The 16,804-nt window shown below is 55.2% G+C and overlaps 2 protein-coding genes across 8 annotated transcripts in view; one reads left to right on the top strand and one right to left on the bottom strand.

The window, feature by feature from the left end:
- Positions 1–16,804, top strand: part of LOC110345995 (uncharacterized) — a 38,215-nt gene that overhangs the window by 15,072 nt on the left and 6,339 nt on the right. Inside the window, exon 4 of the mRNA XM_087198725.1 lies at positions 14,048–14,122. Coding sequence (XP_087054851.1) covers positions 14,048–14,122 — 75 coding nt within the window. The remainder of the gene's footprint in view (positions 1–14,047; positions 14,123–16,804) is intronic.
- Sgms2 (sphingomyelin synthase 2) overlaps positions 1–16,804 on the bottom strand; it is a 44,426-nt gene that overhangs the window by 4,922 nt on the left and 22,700 nt on the right. For 3 of the 7 annotated variants that reach the window (XM_004866222.3, XM_087198723.1, XM_021245462.2), the window contains exons 2-6: positions 8,761–8,895; positions 7,241–7,923; positions 4,420–4,537; positions 1,895–2,048; positions 351–517 (exon numbers count right to left, since the gene is read on the bottom strand). In XM_004866222.3, coding sequence (XP_004866279.1) covers positions 351–517; positions 1,895–2,048; positions 4,420–4,537; positions 7,241–7,692 — 891 coding nt within the window. In that variant the 5' untranslated portion in view covers positions 7,693–7,923; positions 8,761–8,895. The other 4 variants (XM_087198722.1, XM_087198720.1, XM_021245463.2 and 1 more) reach the window with 4 other exon arrangements.

The raw sequence follows: 16,804 nt of genomic DNA on the forward strand, positions 1-16,804 counted from the left end.
AAGGGCCCTGGAGGAGCAGGGAAAACAGAAAGCAGGGTGTGGAGAGGGAGCCCCGGCACTGAAGGTGTGCACATCTGCCTCGATGCCTGTTGTGCCTCATTTTCAAAAGCCGCTGCCGCCTGTCCTCCAATGAATCTGTCTGCAGCGGATGGGGCGGGGCTGACCACGAGGCACCCCAAGCTGCTACAGACACAAAGGCTCCCTCCACCCCTGGGCAAACCAGAGGGCTGTGCTGCCACTCGGGCCAACTGGTCCCTGCATCCCAGGAGCCTGGGGATGGCCTGGCGCCTGCAGGTGAGCCCACGTGGACAGGGTCCCGGCCCGGGAGGGAGCCGCCAGCCCGCTCTTACCTTCTCGTTGGCCATGGAGTGGTACCACCAGAACAGCCTCGTGGTGATGTAATAGGCAACGATCACGTCCACCGTGTAGTGCTCGTGCGCCACGAGGATGCAGAGGATGCCGGCAGCGCTCAGCAGCCAGCAGACCAGGTGATACCACCAGAAGTGGCGCGGGGAGTCTGGACGGGGAAGGCACAGTTAGGGTGGAGGAGCAGTGGGCTGGGTCTCGGGGACAGCACTGCTCAGGTGGTGACGGGGCTACTCGGGCTGGGGGGCCGCTCATTAGCGTGGCTGCACTGGCCCATGAGAGACCGCGCCAGAAACACAAACGGAGGACGCCAAAGGAAAAGGCTGTCACCAGGAAAAGAAGGGGACAAAGCCAACCGGGCGGAGGGGCCCAGGTCTTCAGTTTACCTTCTGGCCATGCGTTTGGAGGTGGGCATGGCACTGTGGCCAGCAGCCTTTTGTTTTGCTTGTTTTCTTGAGACAAGGTCTCACTGTGTCGCCCAGACTGGCCTCAGGCTCATGCCATCCTCCTGTCTCAGCCTCCCGAGTGCTGGGATGAGGTGTGCACCGCCACACCCAGGGTAGATGGTATTATTTTTAACAGCACTTCGTCTTCAGATTTTTTTTTGGTACCAGGGATCAAACTCGGGTCCCTGCGCTTGCGCAGCAGGCGGCAAAACCACCGAGCCAAATCCCCGGCCCCATCTTCAGATATTTTTTAAAAACTGGCCTTAAATTTCCTGGGTGTTTTCTCTCTCTGGTTTTTAGTCCCCAGTCCTGGCCTCTGACACACAGACTTCTAACTGCCTCCTCCTCTCCTGTCCACTTCTGACCCTCCCATCAGACAAGAGGCTGCAGCTAGATGTCCCTCTGGCCTGGAAAGCGCCTGCTGGACGCAGGAGCACTGCACGGCTCCCAGCAGTGCTGGGTGGGCAGTGGAAGAGGCCACCGTGCACCGAGGTGCGCGTGGGGACAGGGAGAGCGCAGGCTCTCACATTACGGCCGGAGGGGAGGCCTCATCTACACCTAGGGGAGAATCCAGCCGACCCCACAGGCCCAGGACTGGGCACCGGGAGCGACCAGCCGACGCAGCTCCAGACAGTGAGGGACCAGGGCTGCCACAGCTCCCGAGCCCACGGTGGGGCCTGGGGGCTGAGACCCAGTGCAGCCCACACTGCACAGGGCGATGGGGAGGCTCCGCCCTCCGCTCCTCGAGGAGGAAGACTCCGCTGCCGCTGCCCGGGGTCTATCAGGGTGACACAGGACAGAGGGAGCGAGCAGGGTCGCTGAGCAGGGACTGCACGAGTCCGCTTCGGAGGGGCCTAATACTGCGTTGTTCTTCTCAGTCCCGGAGTGAAAACGGCTTCTCCTCCCCCGGATCTACCAAGCAGCAAGGCCACGTCTCACGTCCGGGCTGCACGGAGCCACGGCCAGCGCTCAGATTCCAAATGCCGAGCTGAAATCACACACGCACACGCATGCACACACGCAGCAGTCACTTCCGTCTCTCTCACGGCCCAGGCCGTCGCCCACCGCGCAGCCCGACTCACACTCTTTGATGAACAGGTAAAGCAGCGTCATGGTCACCGTGTGGCCGCTGAAGAGGAAGTCCCCGCACAGCATGTGCGAACCTGTGATGGACAGCCCGCCGCCCGAGATCAGCCGCAGGATCCGCTGTATTTTGGCCTGCGAGTCCCCGTTCAGCTGAACGACATGGGAGATGGGAAGATGGGTTACGGCTCGAGCTGGGGGAACCCAGCGTGGCCCGGTCCTGACACGGGCGCGGAGAGGTCACGACGAGGTCACGACAGCGCCCGGCCCCTGCCCTTGGACCTTTAAGGAAAACGGAGGCAAGGGGAAGCTCCTCGGCGGGCTCCAGCGGCAAGTTTATTGACACGTTTTAAATTATTCACTGCATTGCTAATAATATCTTCCGGCGGTGCTGTGTCCTTGGGCAAAGCCGTTAGAAATATTAATAACCAGTGACCTCACCACAGCCTCGCGCCAAAAGCCGCTCGGAGCCGGTTCACATTTGATTCTGCCGGAGCCCACACTGCCCGAACCCCACAGCGCTGGGTGCCTCGCATTAAGTGGGCCCCTAAGTGCATTCCCAGCTGGATCACTGTGTGGTCGGAACGCCTGCAATTAGAAAGCAGGGCTGCAACTCATTAAATAATTCAAGTAGGTTGAAAATGATGGATTAGGAGTGCACTGGCAGCTTTCAAAATCTGTTTCTCTGATCAGGGAAATACCTCCCGAAGCCGATGCACTGTGGCAGAGGCCGGGAGAGGGCCCCGGTCAGGGGAACAAAAGCCCCCAGAAGCCACTGCTGGGACGAGGGGACTGCGATGGGCCAGGGCAGGGTTTCCGGGCAGTGGACAAAAAGGTACGCCCTGCCTGTAATGCAGCACTTGGGAGGCTGAGGCAGGAGGTCTACCACGAGTCCGAGGCCAGCCCGGGCTACACAGCAAGACCCTATCTCCAAAAGAAACAAAACCAAAAACAACCCCAAATAGGGGCAAAGAACAAGGTGCTGCATAGAAAACGCCACAGCGCAGGTGCAGAGGGAAGGCTGGGGAGCGGAGGCCTCACAGACACATCACGTGCTGCGGGACGAACGGCACAACCCACTGCGGCACACAGCAGTGGGCAGGGGCCCTGGAGCCCCGAGCCTCCCTCTCGCCCTCCGCCTGACCGGCCCGTAGAGGGGTTTGTGCAGCTTTCCCGACCGCCGTCCAGGCCACAGCTGCCCGCCAGCGAGGACCCCTCCAAGTCTGGCTCCCGAGGGCTGTGGCTCGGTTATCCCTCTGCACATTTACCAGGGTGGCTTGGAAAAACCGCAGGTCTCGCAGGAAGACCAGCTCCCCTGCTGTCCGTGATGGGGCGGGGCTCACCGCACCTGGCCAGCCCTGGACGAGGCCGCTCCCCGGACACGCCCGGAACGGCCGTGTGTTTATTGTGCTTCCTCCCTGCCTTAAATTAGTTTCGCTAAGAACCGGCCAGTGTTTACCTTCAAGTGGACACGGTTTTAATTACAGACAGGCCCCGCTTTGAAGGCTCCCGGAAATCACAGCTGCTCCAGGCCATGCCTGTATTTGAGGAGGAGCGGCCGGCTCCGAGGACCTTAGACTTCTGCTCCAGGCACAGGGAAACGTGGTCCTGGGCTCACAGCCCTGTCCGCAAAGCACACAATCCCCACACTTCTATTTTCATAAACCGGGGCGCGTGGGGTCTCGAGAATGGACTCCGGGGAGAAACGGAAGCCTTCTGGGGTGGTTTCGGGCACAGCCTCACCACAGCTCAGCTGAAGGCCTCTGTAGATGTCCCAGAGCTAAAATTCTGGGGTCGCCTTAACCTCTAAGCTCACACCCACCTTGTCAGCACTCTCTATGGGTTGCACCTTCAAAATGCATCTGGAATTCAATGGCTTTTCCGCGGGACTTGACCCTCCTGCCTCAGCCTCCGGAGTGCCTGGGTGACAGGCATATGCCACCACGTGGGGCCTCCCTGGCCTCCCTTGAACCCAGGGTACCCAGCTGTTTTCTTGGCCTGGCGCTCTCATCCCATTCCTCTGGATCCTCCCCGCCTTGAACCCCCGGCTTTTTTGGGGGGGTCTCTGCACACGCTGTTCTTCCCGGCCCCTGGCTGCCTGTGTTCATCAATCAGGGAACTCTGGCTCCTGGGGGACCCTGGCCACTTGGTGCCTGACATGAGCTCAATACTTGCAGAATGAATGTGTGAATGAAACAGCGAGAAGGGAAAAAAGCAGAGTCAAAAGCTGGGCCTGGTAGTGCACACCTATGATCCCAGCACTCGGGAGACTGAGGCAGGAGGATCTCATGAGCTTCAGGCAGCCTGGACTGAACAGCAAGACCCTGTCTCCACAAACAGCAGAGTTAAGCAGGGGCAATCTTCAGTTAACAGAAAACAAAGTTTTATATTCAAGGATGTACATTTCTTAAGAAATACATGTTCATTTCTTCCCCATCTTGAAAGTCACAGGAAAGCAACTGGCTGTCACTGAGCGCCCCGCCAGGGGGAGGCGCAGGGAGCGGCGCTGTCCGCGGGGCCTTACCTTGGGGGCGCACTGAATGTGCATGCCGGGCACAGGCAGCGTGGTCACGTACATGGTGACGCAGCGGTACAGGTACAGCGTTCCCAGGAGGAAGAAGAATCTGCGTCCCACGATGGACCTGGGGGACAGGCGGGGACACGGTCACTGCTGCTCCGGTGCCCTCGAGGACGCGGGGCCGCCGACCCGCCACTGCAGGGGCACGCGTGACAGGTGCTCGGCAGTCAGAGGGGCAGGGCTGGGGACCGGACAGCGGGAGGGAGGGCCGCAGGGGTGGGCAGGAGCTCCCGGCAGCCTTATGCAACACACAGGGACCCTAAAAATAACAGACTGGACCCAGGGGTGGGCACGCCTATAATCCCCACACTTGGAGGCTGAAGCAGGAGGGTCGCAGGGAGTTGGAGGTCAGCCTGGGCTACATAGCAAGAGCTTGTCTCAAAAAAAAAAAAAGTATGATTTGTATGTTTTGTGCATCAATTAAAAATAAATTTAAAAAATTAAAGAGCTTGGTGACACTGACCCCTGCCTGAGGCTCCGCCCACAGCGCGAGGGCCTCACAGCACCCAGGCCAGGCCCTTTCTGAGGTCCTTGAGGTCTGGGGTCAGATCTGGGGACACAATCTCCAGCCTCAGTCCAGCCTCCGTCCGTGCATGTGGGGGACCCAAGGGCAGGGCCGGGCGGGTCTCGATCACTCTCCAAATCTGTGGTTCTGTTCCAACTCGGGTCAGAGTCTAATTCGGGTAACTGGTGGGGCTTCTAATTTAAAAAGTTATATACAAATACATAGTTAGTTCTTTGTCACCAACAGCTATTTTAAGAATATTCCAGGGTTTCTGGGATCCAGAAAATAAAAATAAAAATAAAAATATCCAGTCTGGTAGATGAAAGTGTCTTTATTCCAAAGCCTGCTGCACTGACTCTGTGTTTTCCTTTTTCTTTCTTTTTAAGCTTTGAAACAGAGTCTCGGTGTGTAGTTCAGGCTGGCCTCTAATTCACTAGGGAGCCCAGGCTGGCCTTAAGAGTCACAGCGATCCTGCTGCCTCAGCCTCCCGAGTGCTGGGATCACAGCCGTGTGCCACCACACCTGGCCTATCTGCCGTACAGGGAATCAACAGTGCTGGGTCCTTCCCTCCCTGTTGACCTGTGACTCAAACCCAGGCCCCAGCAGTGCTGCCGAGAGCCGCACCCGGAGCTGAAGGCGAGGTCAGATAGGAGCAGGGAGGGCCATGACTCCACTCGAAGTGCAGGGACAGAGACGGGCTCAAGGGAGACGTGCGCCCCGCAGCCTTCTCTAGATTCTCTTTTCGCATAGCTTTGAAAAGTGTTTTTGAGAGAGAGACAGAGACAGAGAGGGAGGGAGGCGGGGAGGAGAAGGGAGACAGAGGGCGAGGGTCTCCCAGCGGCCTGGCGTCTGTATCCCATTGGCTCTAGGAGTCACTGTGCCAGGCCCTAGGCTCTACGGCCCGATGCTGTTTCACAATAAGGTGCCCCATGCTGCGCAATGGAAACGCAGACAGCTCTCACTCTGGCTGCGGTGGCCCCGAAATGTTCCGGCGGGGGTCAGACCCACCGACCTCCCAAACCCTGGAATGTCTCTTCACACAGATGTGAGAAAACTTCACTGCAAATTCAAGAAGAAAACAAACATCTGGGCCCAAGCAGGGGCTTCTCATGTTCACTGTCGATTCCAGGTGCTGGAGACGCTAACTGCCAACACTGCCCACTTTCGCACAAAGCACACCACACTGAACAACGGCAGCGTTCACTCCTGCCCCGTGGAAGAGGTGGACAGAGGGACCCAGCCTGCGGGATGAGCTTTCCAACCCAGAGCTGCCTCTGCGAGAGTGAAGCTGGAAAACGGGCAGCAGAAATTCTCTCTTCTACAGGAAGAATAAGTCCGTTAATGCTGTGATTGTATTTGTTTGTTGAGTTGTTTATTATGGTTTTTTGAGACAAGGTCTCGTGCAGTTCAGGGTGGCCTTGAACTCAAGTGATCCTTCTGCCTCAGCCTCCCGAGTGCTGGGATTACAGGCCTGCACCACCACACCTGGCCTGTGATTGTGTTTGATCTCACATTTTTCAAGCTCAGTTTTCCAAATTAGCACACATTATATTTTGTAGGGCTGGGTTCTGGGTGCTGTTCATTATGGGGTATTTTGACCACAGTCCTATTTTAGGGCTCATCCCAGAATCCCAGTAGAATGCGGGCATCTGGAGGTGGCTGCGGGGACAGGAGAGGCCGCTCTGCAGGGCCGAGTCAGAATTCGAAGGGAGTGGAAGTAACCACGTGATCTGTGAAGCCCCAGCATGGCTGCTCCCACTGCCCCCACTCAGGGGCAGGGTGGCCTCAGGGAGACAGGAAATGGGACAGGAAGCAAATTTCCTTGAGACAGCAACACCCAGGCCAAGCTCTGGTGGCCGGGCAGCCGACAGGAGGAAAAGAACCAAACCCAAGAGCCTGTCCAGGGAAGGGAAGAGCTGGGACAGGAGCCCGAGGTCACCCTGCTAGGAGAGGTCCCCGACCTGGCCAGAGCTGGGGCCGGCCTCGCCCCTCCTGCCTCCAGCCCCGCCTGGCTGCTGGGAGTCAGGACCCGCAAGTCCTCAGTTCTGAGCTCGCCCAGGAACACGGCCCAGCCCGGCCCCATCGACATCTACTGAGCGGGGCCCACAGCCACCCCAAGGTCAGCCTCAGCTGTCTGTAGCGTGTGTCTAGAGAAGACTCGCACTCAGGAGGTTGAGGCAGGAGGATCACCACGAGTTTGAGACGCTGCCTCAACAAAACTAAAACCAGTAACAAACCAAAAACCCTAACAGACCTACTTACTTGTATCTCAGAAACAGCCACTGGGTGATCCACAGTACAAGCAACACGATCCCATTCACTTCGGACACAAAAAACGCCCATTTCACACGGTCAATGTAGTCGAAGAACTTGTCTGGGAGTGGGGGGCTGAGCTCCTTGGGGGGCACCCGCTCGTGCACCACGGTGATCATGACTGTGGTCAGCACCAGGCTGAAGAGCGCGTATACCAGGGCCACGCCGGTCTTCCACCACTCCAGGGGGAACCTGCTCCCGGCCTCAGTGGCAATGGCAATCTGGATGTAGTCAGGAAACTTCCGGCGGCCCTTCCGCAGCCCGCCCGCCGCGTCCGTGGGCTTCTCCGTGTCATCCTTGCTGTCCTCAGCGGGCTCCACGGGCCCTGGGTAGGTGCTCGGAGCATTGCTGGGTCGGTTCTCCAAATGTTCTTCCAGCTTTGCCGTCTCTATGACATCCATGGTCCTCTGGTCTTCAATGCAGAGAGGAAACGGCAAGTGTCCACGCTCGGCGCTGCTGTGCCCTGTTCAGTCCCGGGTGTCTGAGGCCGGCATGGACTCACAGGTGGTCCTGTCTCCACGTGTGCAGTGTGCACGGGGCCATCTGGTCACTGCTGCCCCCGCCAGTTACCCGCTGAGCAGTGCGATCTCACAGAAGCAAGCCGGCCTCCTTCCCTCGACAAACGATCCCACCTGAAAACAAGAGAACATATGGTCACAACCGCTACTCGGCCAGTGGTCAACCGCGGAATAAAAACGTTCTCCAGTAAGGAAACAGACACCAAAGCCACTTGCTCTGCAAGGCAGCTCATGCCGAGATTCAGCTGATTTACAAAAGAGTGAGTGGCTTCATTGTGGAATTCTTGTCTCTTTCTGAGCGGAGGTCAGTATACAGAGGGACATTTTAACAATTCTGTTTAAACTCTCTTGAATAAAAGTCAGGATCCAACATGGAGAACATTCCCACACCCACTCTGCTTGTTGCTAGGCATGACGTCATAGTGAGCTGGAACCTGCTGGGCTCTGTCATTCCTTCCCGGGGCCACCTTTTCTAAGAATCTTGAAGAAAGGGTTAAAAACCCAGGTGAGCCGGGTTTGGTGGTGCACACCTGTGATCCCAGCACTTGGGAGGCTGAGGCAGGAGGATTACCATGAATTCGAGGCCAGCCCAGGGTACATAGTGAATTCAAGGCCAGCCTGGACTACACACTGAGATGAAAAAAAACCCAATAGAAAGACAAAAAAAACCCCCAGTGAGCTGCTTGTGAGTACTAAATAATTGGTACTCTCACCATTTGCCTGATTAAAAAACCTGACATCCTTTGGCAACTACTTTTAAGAACAGATCCAGATAGTATTTAAATTGCCTCAGTTTACCCCTTTATACTCGAAGATGCATGGGGTGGCCCAGGGAGGCCAGCAGCCTTCAAAATACCGTGGAAGACGGCAGAGCTGAGTGCATCTCACCTCATGCAGGAAGCAGGCGCTCTGGTGCCGGCTCTGGCACTTGCAGGGGCCTGGGCCACTTACCTGGGGACGGCCGCAGGCGACAGCAGGCGAGCGCAGGCTCCAGCCCGTGATTCTCCCCGACTCTGGCTCTTATACTGGCCACCGGCTGTTCCCAATTTAGGAGCGAGGTATTTTGGTCCAGCTGGGAGCCGCCACCTGGGAGGTGCAAACCCAGCAATTAGTCCCCGCCCTGGGCACAGTGCGAACATGAAAGGCCTCTCTCGGGGTCATTTCAGGAAGAAATAAGCAGAGGGAAAACACAGTGTGGTGTCAGCCAAGCCTTTATTTAGTGACAGAAAAATGAAAGCAGCCCCAGCAGCCGCTAGCCAGAGCGGGCTCACTCACCCCCGCGGGGTGTGGGTCAGCACGTGTCCCCTGACCCTAGGCCGGCACAGGCAGTGGGGACGGGCAGCTTCAGGCCCCCAGCCCCTGGACACCGGCAGGGCCTGGTCTCCCTGCAGCAAGCAGGGAGACCGGAAGAGGGCGGGCGCCCCGGCAGGCACCAGGCTTCGCCCTGGCGCACCCTGAGGTCCCACAGCACCTGCCCCTGCTCAGGAGGCAGAGCAAGGCCAGGGAGCGGGCCTGGGGTGCAACTGACCTCCCAGTCCCCTCCTCCCCTGTGCCTTTGTAGCCCCCGCTGTGGCACATTAGAGCAGGAGGAGAAAGTCCAGCATGGAGCCAGGCTGGTGGTGCACACCTGTAGTCCCAGCACTCAGGAGGCTGAGGCAGGAGAATCACTACACGACTGAGGGCAGCCTGGAGGAAGGACAGTGTCCAGGTGACTTGGTTATGGGGCTTTTCACTACCACAGACTGAGGCCAAGTGGAGGTCTCACTATGTAGTTCAGGCTGGCCTTGAACTCACAACAATCCTCCTGCCTCAGCCTCCTGAGTGCTGGGATGACAGGCGTGCATGTTACCTTCGCTCTCCCTGTGTGGGGAGTCTGGCTTCCTACTGCAAGCAGCTGCATTACAACCCCGTTTCTCCCGTGCAGAGAGAGGAGCGCTCATGTCCACACCCACTTCCAGAACACGGCGCAGAACAGGGGAAAATCCAATTAAGAGGAAGCACTCAGGCAGCCAGCCCCGGGGATTCCGAGCAGGTGACTGAAGTAATTAATCACAGCACTCCGCGCCCTGGGAGCGATGCCCACTTGGTGTCATCAGCAGAGGACTGATGGGTCCCCGGGATTTCATTAGGGGACCAGAGGGACGGCGCTCACCTGCCAGCCGCCCAGGTGAAGGACGCCGAGAGCTGCTCCGCAAAGTCACCCTCCCTCCTCGAGCCTGTGTGAGGTGACCGCTGCCAGGCACGGGCCTGCTGTGTGCCCAGCCACACCGGCAGGCGCAGAGCTGGGCCTCAGCTCCCCAAGCAGAGCGGAGGGCGTACGTGCTTGGGAGGCTGAGGTCGCTCTGTGGCACCTTCCAGCTAAGTATGCTTTGTTCCAGAAACAGAGGTGCTTCCAAGTCAGGAAGCGGCGGCAGTGAGATACATCAAAGTATCTTCCCAGAGAGCTGAAGACATCTGAGCGTGACCCATGAATACTCCTGTTTACAGCAGCAAACAGCTGCATCTTGGAAGTGGCCTATCTGTTCATCAACAGATGAGAGGCTAAGGAAAGTGGTATTTACACACCATGGAGCACTACTCTGGCGTTAACAAGGATAAACTCGAGTCATCTGTAGGAGAATGGATGCACCTTGAGACCACAATGTGGTGAATGAATGAGATTCTACATTTCTACATTTCCTACGCAGATCATTCACTCAGAAGTTCATTTTTTCAAAACAATGGGAAAGGGGTCGTGTGTGGAGACCACGCCTGAGCGCCCTCAAGGCTGGGGCTGACCTGGTGACACAGCGCCACCGAGACAATGCAGGTCCCCAGCCTGGGGTCGCAGGGCCCAAGGTTGTCTGCTCACAAGAGCCACAAGTCACCTGCCTGTGTGAGACAAGGCGTAGCGAAGGTGGCTCAGCAAGGAAGAGCCTTTCCACCTCCCATCAGGTTCTGTGACTTCGCAGCACTCGGCGATGGCAGAGCACGGTGGGCACTGCTGCCATCCGGTCACCGCCCTCTGCTGCACATTTACACCAGTGGAGCCGCTCTGCCGTGGCACTGCAGATGTTCTGGTCGATTCCCTGGCGTGGGGCTGCGCATGCAGAGTATTAGCAACAACCTCGGTGCCGTCCTATTAGATGCCAGCAGTGCTGTCAGTGTCAACCGTCAACGTTATCCCCGGGCTTGCGTGAATGGCCCCTGTGAGGACAAACCGCTCCCCACCCACACCGAGAACCATGGATCTAAATAATAAAGAAAAAACCAATTACGAGCACTCACCGAGGTTTACATAAGGGATCTAACATTTAAAAGCGCTTACTCTGTGAAAGACGGACGGAAGACAACACTGTTGGAAGAAACTGCTCCCACACACACTGTACCTCCCACCAGCAGGGCGCAGCCCCAAGGGGCGAGGTTGTGACAGAATCTCACTGATCCAGTCCCATGGGGCACAAAGGCAGCTCAGAACTTACAGAATAAAACCCGGTTGCCGCAGAGACATTAAAAACCGGAGGTGTAGAACAAAACAGCCACAGATGTGCAGCTCTCAGCAGACCGGCTGTTAATCAGTCACCGTCCGAAGGAGCCAGCAGGTGAATGTGTAACACCAGCCGCTTCGGTATCAGGACCCAGGGTGGCCAAGGAATCTCACGCCCGCAGCTTATTAAGGGCCAGGACGCCGTAACCCCCTGGCCACCAGCCTCAGAGCTTGACTCGTCTGTAAACTCCCCAAAATGTGTGGGCACCAAACACTTAGTCTGCGAGGGAGGGGTGGGGTCACTGCCAGGAGCCCCCTCGATGTTTGTTAAATATTTCTGCCAAGTCCTGGACAACTGCAAAGACTCAGTGCTGACTGAGACTCATCCTGTGAGGCGCCCTTTCCCAGCCAAAGTCCCCCGGAAGAGGCCCCTTGTCACAGCCGCCTCGCCCCAATCTGTCCAATAGGAGTACATTTTAAAAATATTTACTTTTGATACTGGGGATGGAACCCAGGGCCTTTGCATTGAGCTATTTCCCCCGGCCTTTTTTGTAGTTTCTATTTTGAGGCAGGGTCTCGCTAAGTCACCAAACTGTCCAGGCGGGGCTTGAACCCAATTGGCATCCTCCTGCCTCAGCCTCCCAGAGGGGTGGGATGATGGACGTGTACCTACTACACCTGGCTCTGATCATAAGTGTTTATGCTGCCCTGCATGATTTTGCAGTAATATGCCTGGTAGGGGAGGAGATGTGTTGATTGCTGGCTCTCACACCGTCCCCGTTGAAGGGAGACAGGGCAACCTTAGCGGCTGCGGTGGAGACCAGCAAGGGCTCTCACTCTCGGGACAGGAAGTAGCCTTGGCTGGGAGCAAGGGAGGGGGGCTGGCCTGCAAACAGCCCGGACTTCCGGTGGAGGGACTGTCCCCAAATCAGACAGCAACTCTGCCTGCCCGGTTCTGTAAACTTACCACAAAGCATTCACCCTCACACAGTCCTTGGTACTGAATTACAATGCCACAGCCGGCCGACCTGTTCTGAAGGACTAGAAATCTCAGCCACGCTCAGACACCCCCTGCCTGTTCAGCTGTTCATTCCCAAACTCTGCCGCTGACTCTGAAAGGGCACCTGCTTCTTCTGAGTGCTCAGCAGAGACCAAGATCAGGTCAATGAAAAGCAAATGTGTAACCGAATTCTCCTAAACTGTGCTCCAAAAATAAATGTGTAGCTCAACAATGAGAAGTTACAAAAAACAGACTCCTCTTCTAACAGAAGTTACCAAAATTTACCCCAACTTAGATTACACAGCCTTTCTTATCGTTTTTGGGGGGTTCCGGGGTTCAACCCACGGCCTGGAGCATGCCAGGAATGTGTTCTACCGCTGAGCTACGGCTGCCCAGGCCTGGAGTTAAACTAAAGGGGAAAAGAATCTCTCTCACTAAAAAAAGAAAGCAGTCACTTTAAATGGCGAAATGATTACCCGCCCAGAGCAGGTATTAGCTTTGCCAGTTTGCAGGCCCTAAACTGAGTCTAGCGGGCTCCACAGGCAGGGATGGCGGAGGGCTGGGGCTTCGTGGTCCTCTCGGGTCTCTGCCCTGGCTAAGCTAGTACTGCAAAGTACCTCCCAGGAGCCCGCACTTTCAAAATACTCAGTAGGATCTCTTGTTCTGTTTTACTATTTGAGACAAGGTCGAGCTACCTACTCCAGGCTGACCTCGAACTCCCTTCTGCAAAAACCTACAACAGGATACACTGCTCTTAAGCCTGTTTACAAACTATTGCAGGTCTTGTGCATGCTAGGCAAGTAGCTACCAACAAGCTACATCCTCTGCCCTTTTTATTTTATCCTGAGACAGGGTCTCAGCATGTTTCCCAGGCTGGCTCTGAACTTGGGATCCTCCTGCCTTGGCCTCCCCAGTGCTGAGATGACAGGCGTGCACCACCACGCCTAGCAAGGCTGGTTTAAATGTGGGGGTCGTTGCACAAACTGCTTTCTGGCTGTTCCTCCTTGCATCCGTGAGTGGGGAAACCTGACGGTCAGATCTGAGCACCAGGTCACCGGGCGGGCAGGGGAAGCAGAGCACAGAGAAAGCCCTGAGGGAGGAGAGGCAGGGACCGGAAGTCCCCAGTCGCACCTCCGGGCCAGCGGGACGCTGGAAGGGCACCTTCACCAGAAGTGCATGGCCCGCCCCATCAGCCGGCCCACGAGGGTCAGTGTCACAGGCGGGAGTCCAGCGGGGCGGGCAGCAGATGCGCCTGGCTCTGCTCACGCCGGCAACACCTGGGGAGGAGGGGCAGGGCGCGGGGTGTCCCCCCCCCCCGCCCCGTGAACACTTGTCTACGAAGCTCACAACCCCGGTGTCAGCAGGGGACGCACCCGACCCCTCCCAAGGAAGCCTTTGCTGCTCCACTCAGCTGGAGCTCTCTCCCTGTCCTGACCCCTCGGGCTCTGCTGTTGTCACTCTTCGAGGGGGCCCTGCAGCCCTGCTCCTGACCAAACTGTGTGCAAGTCCTGCACTGATGCCAATATCGTCTCCTTAGAATAGGGGCCAGAAGCCCCGTGCACTGGTGCACACGTCATCCCAGCACTCAGGAGGCTGAGGCAGGAGGACTGCCCCAAGTTTAAGGCCAACCTGAGCTTCTGAGAAAGACCTTATCTCAAAAGTAAATAAATACATAACAAACTGTACTAATTTTCTACTTTAAAGCAGCTCCTTGACTTCATGGCCCTCAGGTTATTTTAGAACCCCACCTATTGATTTCTCTTTCCACACAGTGGCCGAACAGTGCGTCCACTTCCTCCTCCATCAAAGCGGTTGCACAGACTGAGAGAAGCAGGCTCCTGGAACGGGTGCGTACCATGACTCCCTTCTTTTCTGAGGTGGGGTCTTGATAAGTCATCCGGGCTGGCCTCTCCAGCTCCTGGCCCTCCTGCCACTGCCCCCTGAGTAGCTAGGATTGCAAGTGTGTGCTACCACACCTAGCTTTTAAAAACTCACTTCTTGAAGCCTGCGTCGTGCTCGGTTTGCTGTGGCATTGAGAGAGAACGCTGCCACTTTGTTTTGAGACAGAAGCCACAATAGCTTTCAGCAGGAGACAAGGAAGGAGATCAATGCTCCTGCCCTGGCGTGGAGGGCACAAAGGCAGAGATGAGGAGAGGCCGTGTTCAGCTGGTGCCTGCGGTGAAGACATTCAGTGACTGCTCAGCACGCAGCTCCCAGCCTTGGGTCAGGAAACTCTCAAGCCCAGGTGATGCTGCAGAAACCACACTAGACACACTTTCGTACAACTTACGAGGAAAGGCCTCAAGTCTAGAGCTTGACATAGTTTTGTTTGTTTGTTTTTGGAGGGTCTCACAGCAGTTCAGGCTGGCCTTGAACTCACTATGTAGTCCAGCCAGCCTTGAAATCATAGTGATCCTCCTGCCTCAGCCTCCTGAGTGCTGGTAACAGGTGTGTGTTCCACTGGGCTGGGCTAGGGACCCAGATTTTCCAGCCCAACCCAACACCGAGCTGGAGGATTGGCACATGTGAGGAAGAGACACCAAGAGAATAACTTCATTAGGAGCAAATTAACCTAAAAGTTTAAAACCCCAAATCAGACAGAATGCCATTTAAACAATGTTAAGAAACGCGAGGGCCAGGGATTTAGCTCAGTGGTTTCACCGCCTGCTACACAGGCGCAAGGACCTGAGTTTGATCCCTGGTACCAAAAAAAAAAAAAAAGAAATGTAAGTGAGCATTACATTGGTATTTGAGACACATCTATAAAATATTTACCTAGCCGGCCGAGGAATAGCTGGGAAAAAAAATTCCCCATTCTGTAGGTTGTCTTTAGCCAACATCGTATTAAATGAGGAAAAACTGAAAGCTTTCCCTCTAAAATCGGGGACAAGACAAGGGTGACCTCTATGAGCAATCCTGTTCAGTACAATTCTCAAAACATTAGCCAGAGTCATCAGGCAAGAGAAAGAAAAAAGGGAGGTCGTACAGGAAAGGACGAAGTCAAATTATCAGTATTTGCAGATGACATAACCCTTTACATAGAAGACCCAAAACATTCCACAAAAGACTCCTAGAATCAATAACCAAATCCAGTAGTGTAGCAGGATACAAAACCAACACACAAAAATCAACAATGTTCCTGTACACCAATAATGAACTCAGCAGGAAAGAAATGAGGAAAACACCATCATTCACAGTAGCACCAAGAAAAATTAAATACTTAGGAATTGGGATAATGAAGGAAGTGAAAGAGCTCTAGAATGAAAACTACAGTGCTCTGAAATAGGAGATCTAGAAGGACAGTGGAAAATGAAAGACGACCCTTGCTCCTGGAGAGCAGAACAAATATTGTCCAAATGGCCATATTTCCAAAATTGCTGTACAGATTTCATGCAATGCCAATCAAAATGCCAATAGCATTACTCACAGAACTAGAGAAAACAATCCTAAAATTCCTATGAAACCAGAACAGACTTAGAATAGCAAAAGCAAATCTGGGCAACAAGGGCAAAGCAGGGGTATCACAATCCTGGACTTCGGGTTGTACTTTTACAAAGCTACTGTGATAAAAACAACATGGTACTGGAGGAAAACAACAGAAATGTGGCCAACAGAAAAAAGGATGCAGAAACGCCTCCATGCACTTTCGGCTACCTGAATTTTGACCAAGGGGCCAAAACATACACTGAGGGAAAGACAGTCTCTTAATAAACGGTGCCGGGGAAAATCAGCTTTCCTATGCAGGAGACTGAATCTAGACCTGTATTTCTCACCATAAATTAAAATCAAAATGGATCAAAGATCTAAATGGTAAAACAGAAACAATCTGCTGGAAGACAAAATAGGTAAAACTCTAAGACATAGGCAAGGACTTTCTGAACAGAATCCAAATCACGAAAGAAATAATACTGAGAATCAACAAATAGGGGGTCCTATCACATTTTAAAGTCTACACAGAAAGGGAAACAACAGAGCGAGGAGAAGTTTATTTAGCTCACAGTTTGTAGAGGTTTCAGTCAGAGCTGGCTGGCTCCCACCAGGGCGGCACCGCAGAGGGGCCTGGTGCACAGGAAGCAGAGAGAGATCAAGGGAGGAGGAGGGAGACAGACCGGCCTGGCCACGCCCCAGTGACCCCGCCCCACCAGGCTGCAGCTCCCAGCACCGCGTTCAGGTACCAACGCACCACGGACTAATCCACCACAGGGTCCGTCCTGACCCACTCAGCTCCCTATGGCCCCACCTGCGAGCATACTGGGGGCATCTGAATAGAAACTGTAACATCTGTCTGTTAAAAATATTTACTTGAAGGAAACAACAAAATCTATGCACCACAGCACTTAAATATTTTGCAGGAACTACTGTAGCGCAGTATGTGGGCGTTCAGATGACTGGGAACAGAGGGGACGTGTGGCCTCCCGGGGAGCCACGTTCTCTGTTTTAGTACATGTGCTGCCAAAGGAAGCAAGCACGAGCCACATTCTCTAGACCCGAATCCTTCCGGTTCTTAGCTACGGGGAAACTGACCCCGA

The sequence above is a fragment of the Heterocephalus glaber genome, unplaced genomic scaffold, assembly GCF_053883595.1.
Source record: "Heterocephalus glaber isolate CG9 unplaced genomic scaffold, H.glaber_assembly_v1.0 deba00001688, whole genome shotgun sequence".
NCBI classification, from domain to species: Eukaryota; Metazoa; Chordata; class Mammalia; order Rodentia; family Bathyergidae; genus Heterocephalus; species Heterocephalus glaber.